At 36.3% G+C, this 22,339-nt stretch overlaps 1 protein-coding gene across 2 annotated transcripts in view; it reads right to left on the bottom strand.

The window, feature by feature from the left end:
• Nucleotides 1–22,339, bottom strand: part of ANO3 (anoctamin 3) — a 426,276-nt gene that overhangs the window by 188,578 nt on the left and 215,359 nt on the right. For both annotated transcript variants that reach the window (XM_023239658.2, XM_023239659.2), the window contains 2 exons: nt 4,500–4,694; nt 3,005–3,076 (listed from right to left, as the gene is read on the bottom strand). In XM_023239658.2, the coding sequence (XP_023095426.1) occupies nt 3,005–3,076; nt 4,500–4,694 (267 nt within the window). The remainder of the gene's footprint in view (nt 1–3,004; nt 3,077–4,499; nt 4,695–22,339) is intronic.

Below are 22,339 nucleotides of genomic sequence, written 5' to 3'. Positions count from 1 at the left end.
ATGTCCTGACTTTATTTTCTTTCTATTTAGTTTATGAAAAAGAAAAGCCCCGGTGTAAAGGTACTACTCATGTAACAAGGCCAGCAAGCTACAGATCTGAATGTAAATCTCACTCAAATGAAATAAATCTTGCATGATAATAGCAAAGGGCAAAAGAGAAGGTTAAGTAAAATTGTCTCTGTTATAGGAAAAATAAATAAAAATTATATTGACTCCCAACAGAGGGCCAGGATAGAATCTTCCAGTATTGCTGTTATTCCAAATACTGGGTGACTATCAACCAGTTTCAAATTTCAGTTTTGAAAACTATCCATAGAATTGTGTTATTCTGACTGAAATACGAGCAATTTTTCTCTACTTAACCAAAAAAAATCTGATGTGAGTTTTTTCTTTACATATTCTTATTATATAATATTTGTTTATGTTGTTTAGAGAAAACAAGACAATATAGGCAGCAAGAGGAAAGAAGCAAGCACAAATAATCTTACTGTATGGAGACATGCACTCTTAGCTGGCATATTGGTATATTTCTGTCTAGCTATTTTCCAATACGCTTTTAACTAAAATGAGAGAAAGTCTATATTTATATCTCAGCTATTTTCCCCCACTCAGCAACATGTCATGACATGTTCAATAGTACAATTACCAGAATATCCAATTTTCTTCCATTCCTAATTCTTATCAAGAAAGCTGTGAGGAAAAATGTTTTTTTTTTTCATTTATGATACTATTTTTTTGGGGGGGGAATAGATTTTTAAATGTAAAACTATACTGAGTCTCTAAGATAAGTGCTCTATAGGTTTCATTCTTTGGCTCATCCTTAAAGAGCTGTTCATCATCAACTTGCTAGCAAAGAAACAAAGATCAAGATGGTTGAATGAGCTTTCAAGTACATCGACTATCCCTTGCTCTGGAGACTTCATTAACATGATAATAAATAACTTTCAAAAAGTTGCAGCAGTTGCCAGTGTTCTTTTATTCTTAAATGTAAACAGATGAACAAAGATCACCAGAAACTCTTGGAAATTCTACAGCCTAAAAGAGAATGACTAATTTAAGTAGTCAGAAAAATGGATCTCAGCCACAGTAGACTTAGCCTTAAAAATCAAAGGAAAACTTAAGATAATCACAAGTGTAATTAGAGAGATTAGAGATGTTGTGGTCATGAAATACAATAAGATGCTCTGAAAAAGCTACATTCTGAAAACAAAAAAGACTCTTGGAAATCAAATATACATATATGACCTCACCCTTCCCCCAACACACACACACAAACACACACACACACACACACACACACACACACACACACACAGAAATGAAAAGTCATTTGGAAAGTGCAGGAAATCTTCCACAACTGAGGCAGAGGCAGAAATTAAAACCATGAGATGAAAACAAACGCACACACATACATGTACCCACACCAAAACATTATGTTGTATAATTTTGTAACACACAAAAATAAAGATTGTAAAAATGCACAGAGAGAAGAAAAAAAAAATCACTGACGAACAACAATCAGACAGCAATTGAGGTTTTAGCAGTAATAATGGATGCTAGATGGCAGTGAATCAGTCTCCAGATTTTGAGGAAAATTATTTTTTAATGTTTATTTATTTATTTATTTTAAGAGGTGGGTAAAGAGAATCCCAAGCAGGCTCCACACTGTTAGTGAAGAGCTCATTGTGGGACTTGACTTCCAGATCTGTGAGATCATGAAATCTTCACTTGACCCATTGAGCCACCCAGGAACCTTGAGGAAAGTGATTTTTAGCCTAGAACTTTATAACTAAGAAAATAAAATGAAATTTAAGAGTGAACTGAAGTCACTTCAGACATACAGTAACTTAGAAAGTTTGCATCTCACATGAGCCTGCAGAGGTAATTGCTTGAAGATATACTCAAAAAAATGAGATTGAAAAGTAAGAAAGAAGAATATGTGGGAAATTAGAAACTGGACTGAATCCAATAATCCAATGAGAAGCCAGTGAACACCAAGAACTTTTTAAAGAAGAAGAATGAGATAAAGATATAAAAATAAGAATCTGGAACATATGGGAATATTTAGAAGATGAGGTATTTTCTCCTCTCAAGAAGAAAAAAAAACCCAGAATCTAGGAAAATAAAACGAACTAAAGTTTGTGGTACAAAGAAGAAAGTCTAATGTGGCATGATTTTGAGTATTTGATGGAGGGCTGGAAAGGGGAAACAATTCGACCTTGACTCTAGGGATACTCAAGAGTGGCACAGAGGTCATAACAACTTGGAACTACCAAAGCATTATTTACCAAGAGACAAGAGATATCATTAAAATGTGAGAGAACACGATATAAAGGTATAAATATACTATTTAAAGCTACAAATTTAATCAGCAGAGAGATCTAAAATTTTATTTTATTTTTTTCAACATTTATTTATTTTTTTTGGGACGGAGAGAGACAGAGCATGAACAGGGGAGGGGCAGAGAGAGAGAGGGAGACACAGAATCGGAAACAGGCTCCAGGCTCTGAGCCATCAGCCCAGAGCCCGACGCGGGGCTTGAACCCACGGACCGCGAGATCGTGACCTGGCTGAAGTCGGACGCTCAACCGACTGCGCCACCCAGGCGCCCCTAAAATTTTAAATGGCAATATAACTATGACAATTTGAAAGGTTATGCAAAATCTTCATCTGACACAACAGGGGATTAACAGATACTGCTGAAATTTGAAACAATCTAGAAATAACAGTATTAATGTGCTTATTCACAGAGAATTGAAAGAAAGCGTCAAAAAATTCTGGGTTATGAGAATTGTTCATTACGAATCTTCTTCTACTACTTGAATTTCAAACTGTACCTGAAATAGCTTACTCATTTTTTCACCTTAGATTGTTATACTCACCCATCAAATACTAAAGACCAAGCATGCATCTTTTTCTTTAAAAATAATGTTCTAGATTTGAAGAAGGCAGCTTACCTTTGGAGAGGGGATAAAGGAGTAGGAAATACTAGAAATCAACTTACCCAAGCAAAAGTCACTGAGGTCAGCGAAAGAGCATTTGAGCACAGAGTCTTTATTATCCTCCTCAGCATTAACTGGAAAAAGAAAAAAAAAGACATTCATTGTTTTGGGAAATAGAAATATTAACATTTAGAAAAATGACCATGGTGGCTGATGTCCAAATGATAGCCAAACATAAAGAAACTTTTTTAAGTTAACGAGTTGAAACTGGTTAATTAAAATTTCACTCAATAAGAGAAATATCTCAATATAGAGATATATTATACTATCTATATATTATATATATTATTGAGATATTTCTCAATAATTATTGAGAATATTGAAAATATTGAATATTGAGAATATTGAAAATATTATTGAGAAATACCTCAATAATAGATATATCTCTATTATATTTTAATACCTTCATTTTCTTGAGTAATTAGCTACTAGAAAAGTAGTTATTGGACATGGATGTAAGCTACTTATAATTGGTAGTGATTTCACAATATTATTGAAAAGAGAATCTTGGGGGCGCCTGGGTGGCGCAGTCGGTTAAGCGTCCGACTTCAGCCAGGTCACGATCTCGCGGTCCGTGAGTTCGAGCCCCGCGTCGGGCTCTGGGCTGATGGCTCAGAGCCTGGAGCCTGTTTCCGATTCTGTGTCTCCCTCTCTCTCTGCCCCTCCCCTGTTCATGCTCTGTCTCTCTCTGTCCCAAAAATAAATAAACGTTGAAAAAAAAATTTAAAAAAAAAGAAAAGAGAATCTTGGTATTTTCAAGTTATCCAGAGGAAGAAATAACCCCAAGGAATCACAAAGGAATGCATTCTCATGAGACAAAAGTATGGGATGGGAAAATAAAAACATACCTCATCCACTGAATGACAGGGGGCTTGGTTGTACTTTGACTCTTGGCTTTTGTGAAAAGGAATTGTCTAAAAGCATAATGGTGTCTCAGATTGGCAGATGTGTGGAGAAGGGTGACCAGGGTGGCCACAGAGTCTCATTAATGCGGAATTTAGCTGGCACTTCCCTGTATTTCATCCCTTTTAATATCTATGACTTCAGTGCCAACATCTGATTGCTAACACTTGTCCAACCATATCTTCCCGCAGCCAAATCTTGATTGCTTTACTGTCAATATTATATAAAGTTTTCAGTCTTTCTTTTTAGGAAACTGATTTTATTATTGCTGACATATTCTACTCAGTTACTGGTTATAAATTCTCACCAGAAATGATAATGACCTAGCAATTCAGGTAGATGGCCTGTCTGCTCCTGCAAACAGAAAATATTAGGTCCAGGTTCCCATACGGTTGGCTACTTTCAAGGCAAGGAAGAAGCAAAAACACACCTGGCCAACCACTGGCCTCCCATTAACTAGTGTACTGTTGTTTCTATGCCAGCCTTCTTGCAAAAGAGCTCTAATAAATACTAGTAGAATGGATGAAGGAAAGAAGGAATGGCTTGAAATCACTTACTCTGCAAGTTGAACAAAAGAACAGGATAGGTGCTCACCTTGCTCTGCTTTGTCAGCGGAGATTAAGGTCACAGAAGTGGGAGCCTGAGATTCACTCTCCGTTGACTGGAAGAGAGAGGTGGATTGGCTCAAACTCTTTGAGTAGGCATAGCTCTGGGCAAGGCAAGGCAGGGATCTCCGGGACGGTTTTAATGAAGTTTCTTTTGTTATCTCACTCTTGCTTATATTCATACCTGCAAATTCAAAATGGTGAGTTTTAGAAGTGAGAAATAATCAGCAAAAGGCAAAAAATACATTTTAATTCTTGTGATGACTGTTTCAGGAAAGTACTCTTGAAAAGCAACCCATAGGGACTAGAACTAATTCAGTTCATTTTGTTTATATTTCGTCAGGGAAAGTGAGAAATTTGTCAAACAGTTCTGAGAAATAAACAGATTTCAACTGACCTTTTATCATTTTTTTATTTAATTTTTCTTAAGTTTATTTATTTTAGAGTGACAGAGACAGAGTGCAAGGAGGAGATGGGCAGAGAGAGGAGACACAGGATCCGAAGCAGGCTCCAGGCTCTGACTGTCAGCACAGAGATTGCTGCAGGGCTTGAACCCAGAAACCATGAGATCATGACCTGAGCCGAAGTCAGATGCTTAACAGACTGGGCCACCCAGGTGCCCCTGACCTTTTATCATTTTTTAAAGCTTCTGTAAAACAAAAAAACAAACAAACAAACCTAATCATTTAAATTTCCAAGTAGCAAGTAAATAAACCTAGTACATAAACATTCAAATTACTATTTACTAAACTGAGCCCTTCTTTTTATACCCTATTCTCCCTTAAACATATACATACTACATTTAATTTTCTAATAATCTTACAGGTCAGGTATTATTATTTCTTTTTTTAAGTTTATTTATTTATTTTGAGAGAGAGAGAGAGAGACCTGGGGGGGAGAGGGGACAGACAGAGGGAGAGAGAGAATCTGAAGCAGGCTCCATGCCACCAGCACAAAGCCCAATGCAGTGTTTGAACTCACAAACCATGAGCTCAAGACCTGAGTGGAGATACATTCAGATGCCTAACTAACTGAGCCACCCAGGCACCCCCAGGTATTGTTATTTCTTTGGTGATGGGGAATTGAGACTTAGAAAGGAAAAGCAATATGAACTTATGTCACACAGATAAATGAGGAGAAAGGTGTTCATATTCCAAGCTAAAACCACATCAAGGTGTGTCTACAAATTAGTTCAAAACTCCTGAACATCATCTATTCACCCCCAAATTCACAACATTGAAATGTAAAGAACATTTAGCAAAATCCATTCCAGTAGAGGTTAAAACACATAAACAACATAGCTATAAGCACATCTGTTTCTACCAGCCTCCCAATTCACCTGCCCATATGCTGAATCTCTGTATTAATGTGAATTTCTAATGTAGTGATTGAAAACTGAAAAGACTAATGCAAATGCATTAGTACACAGAACGTTCAGTTAATGAATGTTACTCATCTTAAATTCAATTTTGAGACTGAGTAAAATCTGGGTCATAATAGGTGTGGGCAAGGGGTGAAGAAAAGGAAAGGTACATTTTCAGTAATTATCATATTTAACATACAAGCAAATTGAACTAAATTCCCCTGAAATTTCTCAGGCCAATAATTGTTTAGCTACTCAATTTTGTAGTCAGTTCACAAATAAACTCCAAATTTCTAAGTAGCTCTTCAAAGAATGGATTCAAATGAAGACACGTAGAGGTACCAGTATGTACTGTTGTTGAGACAAATGAGAAAACTGAGATAGAAATAACAAGGCAATTTTTACAGAGGTTCTACAGAAATAAGACATGGTTGAACGGATGAAATTCAGATAAACCTGGGTGTGGGGATTTTATCTTTCAGTATTATAAAAATATGTATCTGTTTTCACATTAAGTCTCAGTGTGCAAATGGAATGCGACCTTGAAGGGGACACCTTGAAGGAAGAACTGTGAATTGACTGGAAACAGAACACCCTGTCTCTTGATTTTCTGGGACCTTGTCATGACATGAAAAGAAAATACCCTCTTAGGGGCGCCTGGGTGGCGCAGTCGGTTAAGCGTCAGACTTCAGCCAGGTCACGATCTCGTGGTCTGTGAGTTCGAGCCCCGCGTCGGGCTCTGGGCTGATGGCTCGGAGCCTGGAGCCTGTTTCCGATTCTGTGTCTCCCTCTCTCTCTGCCCCTCCCCCGTTCATGCTCTGTCTCTCTCTGTCCCAAAAATAAATAAACGTTGAAAAAAAAATTAAAAAAAAAAGAAAATACCCTCTTAAAGGGCTGCCTAGGTGGGTCAGTCAGTTGAGTGGCAGACTTGGTCTCAGCTCAGGTCATGATCCCAGGGTTATGGGATGGAATCCCGTGTTGGGCTGCATGCTGAGTGTGCAGCCTGCTTGGGGTTCTCTGTCTCCCTGTGCCCCTCCCCCGCTCATGCCCTATCCTTCTTTCCCTCTCTCTCAAAAATTAAAAGAAAAGAAAAGAAAAGGGAAGGGGGGAAAGGAGAGGAGAGGAGAGAAGACAAGAGAAGAGAAAAGATTCTCTGGAACAGGAATTCCCCAAGGTCCACAGAAAGCATAGTGAAATCCTGCAAAAACACTAGACAATTCTTCTTAAGGACCAACCAGTGTTTTTTACACTACATCCAAGGAATAACATAGGGCAAACCTGTCCTAGTAAGTTTTTATGTCTATTAGTCTTTTGTAATGTGATCTGATATATTTTTTTAAGAAACACCAATGTAGGACACTGTTTCAGTTTCTGGGGCCTGGTTGAGAATAATCTTTTACTCTAGCAGAACATATGAGTAAAAGAATAAATATTTGTGGAAAGGATGGGGAAGAGAGAAGGTGCATAGATGAAAGACCATAACAGTTGATGGTAAGGATGTTGAACTGAGAGAGACATGTCCCCTGGGCCCCAGAGAAATGGCCTGGATGGGAATCTATAAAATACCATTCACTTTAATCCACTGACCCCAGCATCTAGCTTCAAAAAGCAAAAACTTCTGCATTTCCCTTTCTTACCATACTCAAACACGAGGGAAAGTTTCAACAGTTCTTTTTTTTTTTAATTTTTTTTTCAACGTTTTTATTTATTTTTGGGACAGAGAGAGACAGAGCATGAACGGGGGAGGGGCAGAGAGAGAGGGAGACACAGAATGGGAAACAAGCTCCAGGCTCTGAGCCATCAGCCCAGAGCCTGACGTGGGGCTCGAACTCATGGACCATGAGATTGTGACCTGGCTGAAGTCGGACGCTTAACCGACTGCGCCACCCAGGCGCCCCTCAACAGTTCTTTAGATGAAAGATGACTATTGACTTAGTAGACATTACTTCATAAACTGGTATGGAGTGAGACCAACTTAATTATGCTCACTGATGCTGCCAGTGTGTTCTGTCATTTTATTCATTCCAGTATGCACCTAGTCATTCACAGATATGAAATGGGCCTTTGCTCTCTGCAGGCACTCTGCTGGCCCTCGGTATAGACTGGTGACCAAGGTAGACTTAGAATTTCTGCCTTCACGGGACTTGTATTCTAGTTGAGAATCAGACACTGAGCAAACCAAAATAAGTAAGTATATACACATAAATTGTCTGAAATGCTATGAAAATACAGGTATTGCTATTTTATTTATTTATTTATTTATTTATTTATTTATTTATTTATTTATTATTTATTCATTCATTTATTTTTAGAGACAGAGAGAGAGAGAGAAGAGAGAGAGAGAGACAGAGCAAGAAAGGAGCAGAGAGAGGAGGAGGGAGAGAATCCCAAGAGGGTCCATGCTGAGAGCACAGAGCCAGGCACAGGGCTCAATCCTAGGAACTGTGAGATCAAGACCTGAGCCAAAATCAAAAGTCAGATGCTCAACCAAGTGAGCCACCCAGAGGTAGGTAGTTATATAATGATAATAATAAAGGAGACTTCCTTTAAGAAGTGGTCAGGGACATTTTCTCTGAAGAAGTGACACGTTAGGCGAAAAACGTGAAGAAGAACCTAACATATAAAAAAGTGTTTATGTATGCTTGCATTGATGTCTGTGTGTGTGCATGTGTATTTGTGGAAGGTGCTTTTACAGGAAGATAATAACATGTATGAAAGTCATGAGGTAGGAAGATTGCAATGTATTTACAGAACTGGAAAAAAATCTGTTTGTGGCACACTGAGACAGACAGGCATAAAGGAACTATTGCTGGAGTCTAGGTGAGTCTAGATGAGGCATAAAAATTAGCTAGTGCTCTTTGGGGTATTATTTTATTTATTTATATATTTATTTGCCCTTTATTTTTCACAAATTTATGTCTTGTGGTCTTTTCTTGAATAATTGCGTTTGTCAAAATTTACAAAAGAGTTTTAAACACTGCCCACCCTAGATGGGAAGGAAACTGGGAGAGGTTAAGATATTTACTTCCTCCAGTTCATAAAACTAGCAACTGGCAGAACTGAATGTGAAAGTTATAGCTTCTGGATTTCAGAGCCCGGGATCTTTTCAGAATGCTCTATGGCTCCTCATGAACCCCAATCCTGGATGGTTCATTACCATGGCTTCCCTTGGTATAAATATCACACATGTTTTTAGCAGCGAGCTTGGAATGTAGAAACCACAGAGCTAAAGCTAACTGAGCTTGAACCTATAGCTCAGAACCTATAATTCTATATCCACAATCTTAACAAACTGTGGAATATAATTTGATGAAAAAATGAACATGTGCTGCTTGGTACATATCAACAGGAAATGCCTACCCACCATGTATCTAAACTGTATTTCTTGTGCTGATCTATAAAAGAATAGATATGAATAATACATAATCTGTTCTGAGTTAACAATGTGTGTAACTGATATACACAAAATAAGTATAAAATATTATTTTTAAGACTGAGTTTTATTCATTTAGTTTTTTATCATTTATGTAGTGATTTCAAACAATTCTTGAGTGCTGTCTCTAGGCCAGACTTTGACCCCGTGTTGAGTGTAACAAGGTGCTTACTCAGAGGGGAAGCACAAACACAAAAACAGTTTTTATAGTAAAAAGAGAATATAAAATATACACAGGGCATTATAAAACCACCCAAGAGAAACTCCTAATACAGGTGGTAATGCCACTGAAGTCTTGTCTATGAAGGTAATCCGACTGGATTATTTTTGGCATATTCCTACTCCTACTTCTCCATCTTTATTTATAATTCTTGGGTTCAACACATTTTCTTCAAAGGACTGTGCATGTAAGATAGAAAGCTCCCCATATAAAACACGATTGCCGAAAATATTTATCAAATGCAACACTCAACGAAAATTGAGAAAATAATGTTGGAGATGAAACGAAGGTCCTTCCTACATACAGCTCTTCATTTTCCTTCCTATGGGTCTTCGGTGCAGTGCTTTCTCATTTCCTCAGCTGTTGAGGGTTTCCAAAGCTATTATACAGATAGTCTTTGCTAGAAACCAATATAGTCTAAGCTCTAAGTCTGATATACTAGCATTCTAAAGAGTACAAAGTTTCTTTTCAAAGTTCTATATTAAATATCATCATAATCTGCTTGGCATAACTAACAGTATCTGTTCTTCACACGGAATGATTAACATCAGCTACCCCCATAGCATTCAGAACATTTTTCTTCTGTGCCCCAAAGTTCCATTTCTTTCCTTGTGTGGCTTTACCTGATACCCTCGAATAATATTGATTCAATATTATTTAAAACTAATAACCAGAGAAGAGACCACAGTAACATGCCAATTTTGGTAAGCATATGCAGTTCCTGAGTTCAAGGATAAATTTGTCAACTGCAGTCCATGTGTCATTTTCTATAGAACAGATTTTTCTAAAGCAACAATTAGCTACTTCCAATTGTTCTAAAAGCACTTCGTAAATGCTGACATACTTAAAGGAATCTACTGAAATAACATTTTACTTGTGCATACCCAAAGGTCCAAGAGATATAATTGCAAATAAGATATCTTCTAGAAATGAAGTCTCATAAAATGTCTGACACCAAAGGAAGAAAAGTTGCCATTCAGATACCATTTAATTCAATGGGCTTTGAGTTGATATAGAGTTTTAATTGGAAGAAACAGATCCTTAGAAAACTTCAAAGGGACAATTGGAGAGTACAGAAAAAAATGGTTGGTTTTCTTAGTGTAAAATATACATTTTCAAACGATGTACTCTTTTGGTAAAATTTTTCTTCAAGAAAACTAACTCATCCTAAGACTCGTGTGAAAAAATATATTTATCCTGTAATAGAATGAACTCTGAAATTTCTACCAAGTAAATGGTTAGAAGAATTCTGGAAGACTTGTAGTAAAATAAAATGATAATATGATAATAATATGATAATATGATAATGGGCTTTACATAATGTCCATAAGAGAGAGATTGAAAAAATAACAAATGTAGTTGTCTGACTCTTGTTCTAATCTCAAGATGCATTATGTGGTTTAGGAAAACTTTACACCTTCCTCAGAAATATTTTAAAATTGATGGTCCAAGAATGGGTGTTGTCTCAGGATGCCATTTGATTCTATAAAATTCAAGCACACTCTCCTATAATAGATTATAGGAAAGCACATTTATTTAAATAATAAGCATTGAGGAAAAAATAGAAATATAGACAGAATTTTCTTCTTCTCTTCTGTGTCAAAATCACTGTAGCTCTGTTGTGTTTAAAGAAACATCTCTGATTTGTTGCTTGAGTGTGCTCTTTTTGCTGGAAGTTATTGCTGGTATAAAAGCACCATTTACTGAGTGCCTACGAAGTGCCAGGAGCATCCTGTATGTTATCAGTAATTCTCATACTAGTCCTGTTAAGACTTTCCATCCCCATTTTAAATGTGACAATCAAAGGATTTAGGTAACTGGTGTCTAGTCCCACACGTAGGAAGTGTTGGAGCCTGGAACAAACAGGGTCCGTCTAACTTCAAGGTCTCTGCTCTTTGCAATTAAACATGCAATTTCTTTGTTTACCCAGAAACTTCTTTTACAATAGTTTGCTCTTATTTCACTTTTCAGTTTTACTCTCACTTCGAACAAGGAAAAGTATATCTCTTGTAGCAGAGTCCTAGTAGAATAGGATGGCTAACTGAGAGTAAGTGAAACAAGTTTAATAAAGGGATTATTTAGAAAGGTGTGGGCAGGTCTAAGAGAAACCAATAAATGTTGATGAAGTTCCCTACAGCTAACAAGGGCCAAAAACCTTTATTATCCTTGGAGCTGCAGACCAGGGAGAGGGAGCCGACATAAGAACCTAGAGATGATTATATCTGGAGGAGAGGAAATCCTGCAGAACCTAGGTGATGAGAGAGCAGAACGCAGCCGCTGTAAAACCACAGAAGGGCATGGAGCGAGCCAGGGAAACAAAATACCCCAACCTCTCTTTTGTCAATTTCTAATCTGCTGCTGATGCCTCCCAACTGGTCAAATCTAAATAGTAGTTAGAGGTCATGCAAACTCTTGTTTGTTGTAGTCCACAGATATCTGCTCTCTGGGGAACAGAACAAGGTAGAATATGGTGCAGGATGGATTTAGAGGGATGAACCAAGATTATTCACTACACACATACGATGTAGAACTTGGGGGGAACTTTCAGCATAACCTTTGGGGACAGAAAGAAACATTACATATTTTTACCATTAGAGAATAAAATTATAAGGTTGGTTGCAAGTATTCTAAGATGTTTACAAGTAAACATGGAAAAGGAAACTATTGATTTTATTGTACTTTTGACTGGCTGGTTAAGTGCAAGACTGTGCAGGAGACAAAAGTAAACTATGCATACTCAGCCTTGAAACAAGAGTTATTAGCAAAATCAAAATTTATCTCATTCAATTAAAACATATTAGGTATTAGGGTGAATAAGTAAAGGTCTCCAATAAATCTAATGCAAGACAGAATACTCTAAGAAAGGCACTAAGTTATGAAGGGGTTTTTAAAGTGGTGAAATACATTTTCAAAGCCCCAAAGGTTGAAATGAGAGGTCTCATTTTATCTTTATCTGTATTATTTCTAATTTCCAAGTCACACAGCCCACCCCAAATAAGTTCATTTTCTTTGCTGTATGTCCTCTTAGAAATAAATACTTTGCTTTAATAGAACTCACATTTGCATTTATATATTGGACTATTATTTAACATACAGTCTTTCTAGCTGTACGGTAAGTTCCATGAGGGCAAGGACCATGTTTACCTTGCTCACAGCCACAGTGCTAGCACGTGGCACTGGGTCTGCATATTACGTATAATTACATATAATTATATTTGTACAATTATGTATAATTACATAAATTATGTATATTTGCATAGTACGCAAATAAATACTTATAAGACTCAAATGAGGCTCTATTAATTGAGTTTACCAATTAATATCTTCATTTGACAAGTATTTACTCTAATAGATTCTAGATATTCTTTCTAGACCATAGGTTACAGAGATAAAATTCCTTGTCCCCACAGAGATTGAAATACAGATTTGAAGGGGTACATGCACCCTAATGTTTATAGTAACATTATCAACAATAGCCAAACTATAGAGAGAGCCCAAATGTCCACGGACTGATAAATAGACACACACACACACACACACACACACACACACACACACACACACTGGAATATTACTTAGCTATCAAAAAGAATGAAATCTTGCCATTTGCCATGACTTGCATAGAGCCAGAATGTATTATGCTAAGTGAAATAAGTCAATCAGAGAAAGACAAATACTGTAAGATTTCACTCATATGTAGAATTTAAGAAACAAAACAGATGAACATATGTGAAGGAGGAAAAAGAGGAGAGGTAAACAAACCATAAGAGACTCTTAATGATACAGAACAAACAGGATGGATGGAAGGGGGGTGACAGGGAGTAGATGGGTGATGGGTATTAAAGAGAGCACTTGTGATGAGCACTGGGTGCTGTATGTAAGTGATAAATCACTGAATTCTACTCCTGCAACCAATATTGGACTGTTTGTTAACTAATTAAAATTTAAATAGATAAATAAATAAATACATAAATAAAATATCAAGGGAACATCAAGAGGCATTTACTCTTCATGAAACAGTGTTCTGAATCTTGAATGTTCATACAACCTATTACCTATAATGCTTTTTGGAATACAAATGAGTTTCTTCTTTAAATTAAATGTTTATATGGTAGTGACATAAATTTGAACATTATTATTACAAAAACAATGATCCACATATGATTTGAGCTATTCCAAATCCTACTCCTCCCTCCTCAGTGGCCATTAATTTCCTTGCTTCCCTTTTAGTACTCAAACAGATTTTGGCAGTAATTGAAGCTGAGAGTAAGCGATTGCTGGTATTAAGGAAATGTGCTATGATGCAAAGGGATTTCTTTAGGATGCACGGTGGAAAAAGATAAAAAATAAAAATAAAAAAAGCAGCATGAGATAAACCTTTAGCTGAGATTCTCCCTATCATTTTGTGTGTGTGTAAAGGAGTAAGACAGAACTCCTGATCATTCTTGCCTGCTTCATGCAAGGCAATTCCAAATGAAAACAAATTCTTGGGTTTGGATTAGGATATAAAAGTTGAAGTTTTATAGTACTTCTGACAAGCTGCAAAGTTCTAATGTTTACACTATCACAGGACAAACTGTTCCACTGTGAAGAGCTCAAAGATGGCATTTGGATTTTGCCCAAGTGCATGGACCCAGCAAAGAAACCTGGATTACGCCCAATTCTTGAAATGGGAAGGATCTGAAGACTCCTACCACATCTCACAAATCTATGATGCTATTTTGAAAACCTAAAAATCTAATTCAATGTGTTGCAACCAAGACTTATTGGTAAAACCAGTTAAGTCAACTAGAAGCAACTGATGTGTAGACTCTGAACCTAAACACAAGTGTGACTAGTCTAACCAGTACTGCATCAGGGCACAACCTGTTCTATATTTTTAGCCTGCCATGAACATTTGTAAACACAGAACTTCCCACTTTTTGCCACCTGTTACTGTTGTGTTTACTTATGGGTTTCACCATAGTGTGCCAAAGGCTGGCAATTTCCATGTCTTCTCTTGAACATAGTTTGATATTTTATAATTGAAAGCTCATTTCAAAAGCTTAAGAATGGGAAAAAACTAACTTCTACTAGAAAAGAAAACAGAAAAATGGTATTGATTCTGGATATTTTTTCAAGAAGTTTAGGATGAGAAAATTTTTGCTGTTAGTATTATGGTTTTTTAAAAAGTCCATTTTAAAAGATAAAGGATAAGTAATATCCTGCAGGGCTTGAACTCATGAACCAGGAGATCATGACCTGAGCCAAAAGCAATAATCTCACGCTTAACTGACTGAGCCACCCAGGTGCCCCTTATGGCCAACTATTTCTTTAAAAGGCTGCATTCTCCATTCAGTTGTCTTTGCACCTTTGTCAAAGATCAGTTGTCTCTACTTGTGTAGGTTATTTTCTGGGTTTTCTATTCCGTTCTGTTGATTATGTGTCTATCCTTTCACCTATACCAAGTTGTCTTGTCGACTCTAGCTTTATAGTGTCTCTTAAAAACAGGTAGTACTAGTTCTCAAACTTTGGGTTTTTTTTTTTATTGTTTTGACTATTTGAGTTATTTTATCTTACCTTATACACTTTAAAAATTTTTTTTAATGTTTTTATTTATGTTTGAGACACAGAGAGAGCATGAGCAAGGGAGGGACAGAGAGAGGGAGACACAGAATCCGAAGCAGGCTCCAGGCTCCGAGCTGTCAGCACAGAGCAGACGCGGGGCTCGAACTCACGGAGTATGAGATCATGACCTGAGCTGAAGTCAGACGCTTAACTGACTGAGCCACCCAGGTGCCCCTTACCTTATACACTTTAGATTCAGCTTATCTATAATTGGTTTATCTATAATTGTTGACATTATAATTAAGATTGAATTAAATCTATATATCACTTTGAGGAGAATTAACATCTTAACTGTATCAAGTTTTCCAATCCATGAACCCAGTAGAATCATATTTTTGCAGTTTTCTTCATACAAATAATGCACATATTTTATTAGATTTATAGCTAGCTGTGTCATTTTGTTGAAGCTTTTAAAAAAGTTCATATATTCTTTTAAATTTCAATTTCCTAGCTTTCAATTGTGCATTGTTTATGTAAAGAAATGCAATGATTTTTGTGTATTGACACTGTATTCTGTCAACTTGGAAACTTATTAGCTTCAAGAAAAATTTTTTTTTTCTTTATGGCCAGATGTTTAATTAGAAATTCAATTCCCTGAATCATTCCTTGGAATTCTCTATGTAGACAAGCATGTTGTCTGCAAATAAGTGTAGTATAACTTCTTACTTTCCAATTGGATACCTTTCTTCTTCTATCCTTGTTTTATTCTCTAGGACTTCAAATGCAATATTGTGTAGGAACGGTAGAAGTAGACAACCTTGTCTAATTACTGATCTTAGTGGGAAAGCAATCTTTCATGATTAAGTATGATGTTAAAGGTTAAGTTCTTTATAAATGCCCTGTATCAAATGGAGGAAGTTTCTTTGTATTCCTGGGTTGCTGACACGTTTAGAATGACAGATGTTGGATTCTTTTGTCTATGTCTATTGATATATCAGGTAGTTTTCCTATCAAATCTGTTAGTGTGGCAAATTATACTGATGGATTTTTTTGGTGTTGAACCAGCCTTGCATACCTCTGTGATAGTTGTTATATTTAATTCTCAAATAAAACTGAAAGAAAGCTTTCATTATAAATACTCAAGAGTGAGAAAACAAAATTTAATTAGAGACATTCACCCCATAATTGCCAAACCTACGATCTGAACTCAAGTCCATAGGATCCCCAAGCTATGTACCTCTCACTGTAGTACCACCTTTCATACATTCAAGAAGAAATACTATTGATGGGCTCTAGGGCAACCACAAAGCTTCTCCCTTCTTATAGTCCACTTCCAAGGTATGGAAATTTTTGCTGTTGACAGTAAAGCCAATAGGTACACCAACAAAAAGGCTGCCATGGCCAGACTCTCTTGGACTTGCCTATCTCTCTTTCATGTGTTGGGGCTTATAAAGGTGAAGCAAGAACAGTATAACTAGAGCTTATGCAGCTAATCTTCTGGATGATGGTTTAACCAGTTGAGATTACACTTTAGGTATGTTTTCATTTTCCTTCAATATTTCCTTGTGTTTATCAAGGCTTTGAAAGAATGTAATATTAAGTTTATAATCAGCTATAGGCCAAGAAGAAACACACCTAGGAGGCCACAAGATCTGCTATTTGTTATTTTATATCTTAAAACAGAGTCAGCAATTAGCAGAGTCAGCAATTTCATGTAGCATTTTGAGGCCAAGGTCCCAGTTAGGAAAAAAAAAAAAAGTGATTTTTCCTGAATGTATCTTGTATCCTCTCTGCATATCTTTCACATGGATCTATTGTAAGATTTGAAAATAATTACCCTGGGTTTCAGCTACGTCTTTGTCTTAACACAAAAAATAATTACAATTTGACTGGATTACAAATCCCCAGGAATCTTGGTTTCCCATTTTTTTTTTTGTCTAGTTACACAGAATTATTGAAACATACTTACTGAATAGAAATACCAACATTCAAATAAAGTCTAAGGGACAACAGACAACTGTTTTAATAAATGTTATTTTATTTAGGGTAGAGAAGGAGACTAGAGTGTGGATGATCTTATCATATATAGATACTTACATATCAAGAGTATCATTAAAGTATTTAGAGCTACACCACCTGTTATGTAAAATGGAATAGTTAATAAGAAAATAATTTCCAATCTATACAAAATCAATGCTGACACTTTAATCATTATATCTAAGCTAAAAAAAAGTAAAAAAAAAAAGAATATTCTGTTTACTTCAGTCAAAATCTAATGTCAAAAACTTCAAATGAGTTTCGTTGCCTCTTAATTTTCTTTTAAAAGCTGTCTGAATATAAATGTTCTGCTCTTGTCACTATGATACAGAATGTATTTAAATTGACAGACTGACATTATAGAAAAGAACGTTTTCAAAATGTTTCATATTGTGCAGATTTAGTGCCCAGTTCAAAGATAAAGGGAAAGAAAATATGTGACTGGATTTATTTCACAGGTTTTTCAAAAAAAAACACTGATAAGTTCTTGATAAGTCTTTTCCAAAGTGACACCCAAAAGAACAAAGAAATGGTCTGGAATTCTTTTTTGTTTTTTTAATTTTTTATTTTACAGAGAGAGAGAAAAAGAGAGAGGGACAGGGAGAGAGAAAGAGAGAGTGAAAAGGAGAGGGATAGAAGGAAAGAGGGGGAGAGAGAGAGAGAGAGAGAGAGAGAGAGACAGACAGACAGACAGACAGAATATCCCAAGCAGGCTCCATGCTCAGTAAGAAGCTTGATGCAGGGCTCAATCCCATGACCCTGAGACCGTGACCTGAGCTGAATTCAAGAATCTGAGCCACCCAGATGCCCCTGGTCCAGAAAATTTTCTAATCCTTAAGAAGAAAAATGGACTGATGCATAAAGACGTGCTACTTTTTGCAATGAGAACAATGGAAAAGAAATGCAAAGTCAGATACAAAAGGCAGGAGCCCACTGGCTGTTTTGGGTCTCTTAGCAAAATCTGCCCGCACAGTTCCTGATTGGGATATGCATTTTCAGGTTACTTTCTTTCTTTTTAACTCGCTGACTGGATTACAAGTCCTTTGCCGTCAAAGAGGCAGCAGTGGGCAAACAGATGGCCCTGGAACCTGGCTAGGTTCCTAACTCAGTTTAGGCCACAGCACTGACATTGAACACAGCACCTTCAGTTGGGCTTGACAAGGCTTTCTGCGTACTCTGTTATGTAAATGAACAAATTTAGATAGGGCTCTAATTCAAAAGGGAATACTGCCCTCTGAAATTCCTAACAGGTCTGTCATATGGCATTTTCCCACATGTCAATGGGTACAGTGGCCTTAGGGCAGATCTAGGTATATTCAGGAATTTGTAAAGAAATTCTAGGTAGACCTAAGGCCACAAGTGTGTATGCTGAAGGTGGGGATGTGGTTTTATGATAGATTAAAAAAAAAATTGTCACTCCTCTGAACCATAAGCACTTTTCTCCAAATAAAAACAAACAAATTGGCCAGATCATAGACAATTCTGAGAAGAGTAGTGCATGTTTTTTATTAAAAATAAAAAAAAACAACAACAAATCCCAAATCATGGGATTACTCCAATATTGTATGTGGATTAACTTCCAAATTCTGGACAATTCCAATTCCAAAATTGTAGTATTCTATGGTTTTCAGTAGTTAAATTTTGTCACTCTGTTTCTAAGAGAAGTCTCAAGGCCTTTATTTAGTTCAAATTGTATTCTAGTTATTCTTATCTGTACTTTATTTAACCTCTTTTCAATTTCTTAAATCCATCACTGTGGAGCTGCCAATAAATGCAAGGAGGCTATAAACTTAGCAGCATATTTTTATAGACTTGGCTATGAGCCAATGTGTGTAAATTCTCTCCACCAATCCAATCCCTTTGTTCGATTTTGAAAAAAAAAAAGAAAACTTAAAGACGAAATCAATGAAAACAGTACATAAATACAGTTTATGACATTAGTGCTTTGGGGATAAGGTACAACCTTAAAGTAAGGAGTTTGTTTCGTATTAAATAAATTTTAAATAAAACTTAAAACTGGTTGTCTGAAATATTAAGTCAGACTGAAATTTATATTTATATATAACATATATATGAGTTAAAATAATAAGATTTTTCTACAAATATGAGAGAGTAATTATACTGAAATTGAAAAAATTAGACAATTCCAGGGAAATGTATTTAAGTAATGTTCAGAAACCAGTTTTCCCAAACTGTATGGCAATACTCTTATTTAGGGATTTAAAAAAATTCATCATACAGACAATCTAATCATTATCTCTGGTTAAAAAAAAAAATAAATGAAGTAATTTCTTAAGCACCTATGGGAAAGGCATTCAGAGATGCCAGGATGACAATCTGGAAATATGTGTGATTAAGCCAGGCATAGCTATCTCTTCATTTCCTCCCCCTGCTTTTATGAACATCATGGCAACTTAGTGCCAAGGCAAGGCTCAGCACTGCTGAGTAAATAGAATTCACGGCTGCCATGGGATTATAGGGTGAAGTAAGGGTGGTCTCTCCCTTCCCGTTGTAAGGCACACGTATAAAATATTCCTAAAGAGTCTGTGAATCTCTTTAGGAAGGATCCCTGGATTCTGCAACAATGATGATTGTTTAGAACACGCATTTCCAGAAACACATGGAGATTTTTCTGACTCCATTTGTGATTTTAGAGGTTAATAAGGAATGAAATGGGAACAGGTAATTAATTCAAAGTAAAGAGGACTAAGAGGAATGTGGTTCTGTATGATTTACCTTCTCTATACTCAATATACTCAATATTCAATAATACTCAATAATATATTCAATAATGCATCCACACATATCCATACCCTTTGTACAATCTTTCCTTATTCTGCCCTTAAGAGAAAATTTCCTTCTATAAAATGTTCATATAACTCATATAACTAGTGGCTGAAAATATACAGCCAGATGGCCTAATTAAATTGCTTGAGTTCATATAAATAATTAAACTGATATTCAAATCCAGGATTTGTATTTTCCCAAATCCTATGGGATTTTCACAATGGCTCTCTTTTCCCTCTATAAATATTTAAAAATTTTAAACTATAATGTGTTTAATTTAAGAAATGATCAGTATATAAGTTGGATATATTTGTTGTTGGAGATCACGTTAAAATTAACAGACATAAGCTTGATTTTATGTCATTAACTTTCCAATTAATATGCCTTTAATTTTCAGGATCAACCGCATAAATGGAGAAGTATCCACTTCACTGGCCCTATCTTGAAATATCAGAAGGAGAGTAGAAGATATGGGGTTATAACATTTAATCTTAGACTCTACATGGGAGGAAGGACAAGTCTAAATGCAATCTTCAAATGCAAACAATGTGTTAAAACAATGATACAACTAATTATACCTATAATACAGAATTTGTTAAGACACAAATAATGGAGAATATGAGAAAGGCAAAAATAGGTACAAATTTCTTGGATTGAACAAATGAACAGAGATGATAAGAAGGAAGTGAGATGAGTAGACAAGTATCCATTAAGTGCATAGAAACCTGCCAGCATGTCACACGGAGATCATACTGGCTAAAGTTGGTGAACACATCCCTGAGTGTTTTGACTTGAATCATTGAAAGACAGTACTTGGTGAAATGCAAAATTGTATTAGCATGATCAATTTGTTTTTGAAAATCTGTGATAACTCTTTTAAAAAAATTTAATGTTATTTATTTTTGAGAGAGAGACAGAGTGTGAGCAGGGGAGGGGCAGAGAGAGGGAGACAGAATCCAAGGCAGACCCCAAGTTCTGAGCTGTCAGCACAAAGCCCAATTCAGGGCTCAAATCCACGAAACATGAGATCATGACCTGAGCCAAAATCAGACGCTTAACTGACTGAGCAACCCAGGCGCCCCTGTGATAACTTCTTTTTTACAAAGTCTACTTCTATACAACCTAATATTCACACTCTGATTGGCATAGCTCTGAAAGGAATATTAGTTTAATTTACGATAATTACTGCAAACAGTGTAAATGATAAATGTTTTTCTCACACTGGCAAAATGCTCAACTCTAGCTAATCTAATTAGTCTTAACATCTTTATTAAAATAAATGTCTCCTTATCTGGAGTACACTTATTTATTTATATCAGTATTCTCTCTTAGACTGTAAACTACTTGTAGTCAAGATCAGCAACTAATTTATCTTTATATCTTCCAAACCATGGGACACCATACTCTGTATATTTTGCAGAGTGAGCAAACGACTGAATGAAAGAATGAAATATTTCAATCTTTGAATAAATCTGAGTTGGTTTTCCATCTGTCAAGTTCTACAAATGGATGCCTCTATTTCTATCAAAGTTAAAGACTTTTCTCTTTATTCTACTCAAAAAAAAAATGTTGTAATTTAAGCCAATAGATTTATCCTGGAACTAGACAAATCCTGTCAGAGATTCAGGAATCTCAGGTCCCAGGACAGAAAGACAAAACTGCTCTGACAACCAGCAGCACCCTTCATACATGGAGCGCCATCCTCCAAACAATGGAGATTTCTACTGATCCTTCTGTTAACACTAGACTCAGCACTTCTGCTTAGATTATGTCATTCCCTGCTTTGAAACTGTCGGTGGCTCCCCCCGGGGCAGCCTGTTCTGCGTTCAGACCGTTCCAGCTGTTAAAAAATTCTTGTTGTAGAACAGAAATTTGCCTTCCTATGGTGCCCAACATTGGTCCTTGTCCTGCCCTTCAGAAAATTGAAAACTACATGCAGTCTTTCTTCCATATGACAGCTCTTCAAATATTTGCACACATCTCTTACTTTCCCTTTAAGTCCTTTCTTCTCTAAAGACCTTGTTTCTACAACTGGTTTGTGGGATATTGCCAAGCCACAGCATCTCTCTTCAATTGTCATAAAGGTGATGACTTCAGTTTCAACCCGGAATCACCTAATAACCTGTGTTCAGTTCCATTGTGTTACAGTCTGCCCATTTTACCAGCTCTTGATATTATAAAGGAAAGAGATTACCTGCAGCTATTTAGGACATATTTTCTAATCTCAGCTCAATTAAATGAGGTTTCCCTGCTTATGACCTTACCACATGTAGACATGCAATTCCATTGTAATGAAATAATTCTCCCTGCAATCATTTGATTTTTGTCTGAATAGCTGCTATATGTTAAGGCTCCAGCAGGGAAGAAGTATGGCTTGTTCACAGCTACACTGTGAGACTACCACTAAGGCCACAACAATGCCTGGCATCTAATAAGCACTCA

Source organism: Felis catus, chromosome D1 (assembly GCF_018350175.1).
Source record: "Felis catus isolate Fca126 chromosome D1, F.catus_Fca126_mat1.0, whole genome shotgun sequence".
In the NCBI taxonomy this organism is placed as follows: Eukaryota; Metazoa; Chordata; class Mammalia; order Carnivora; family Felidae; genus Felis; species Felis catus.
This window is presented reverse-complemented; position numbering and strand designations above follow the sequence as displayed.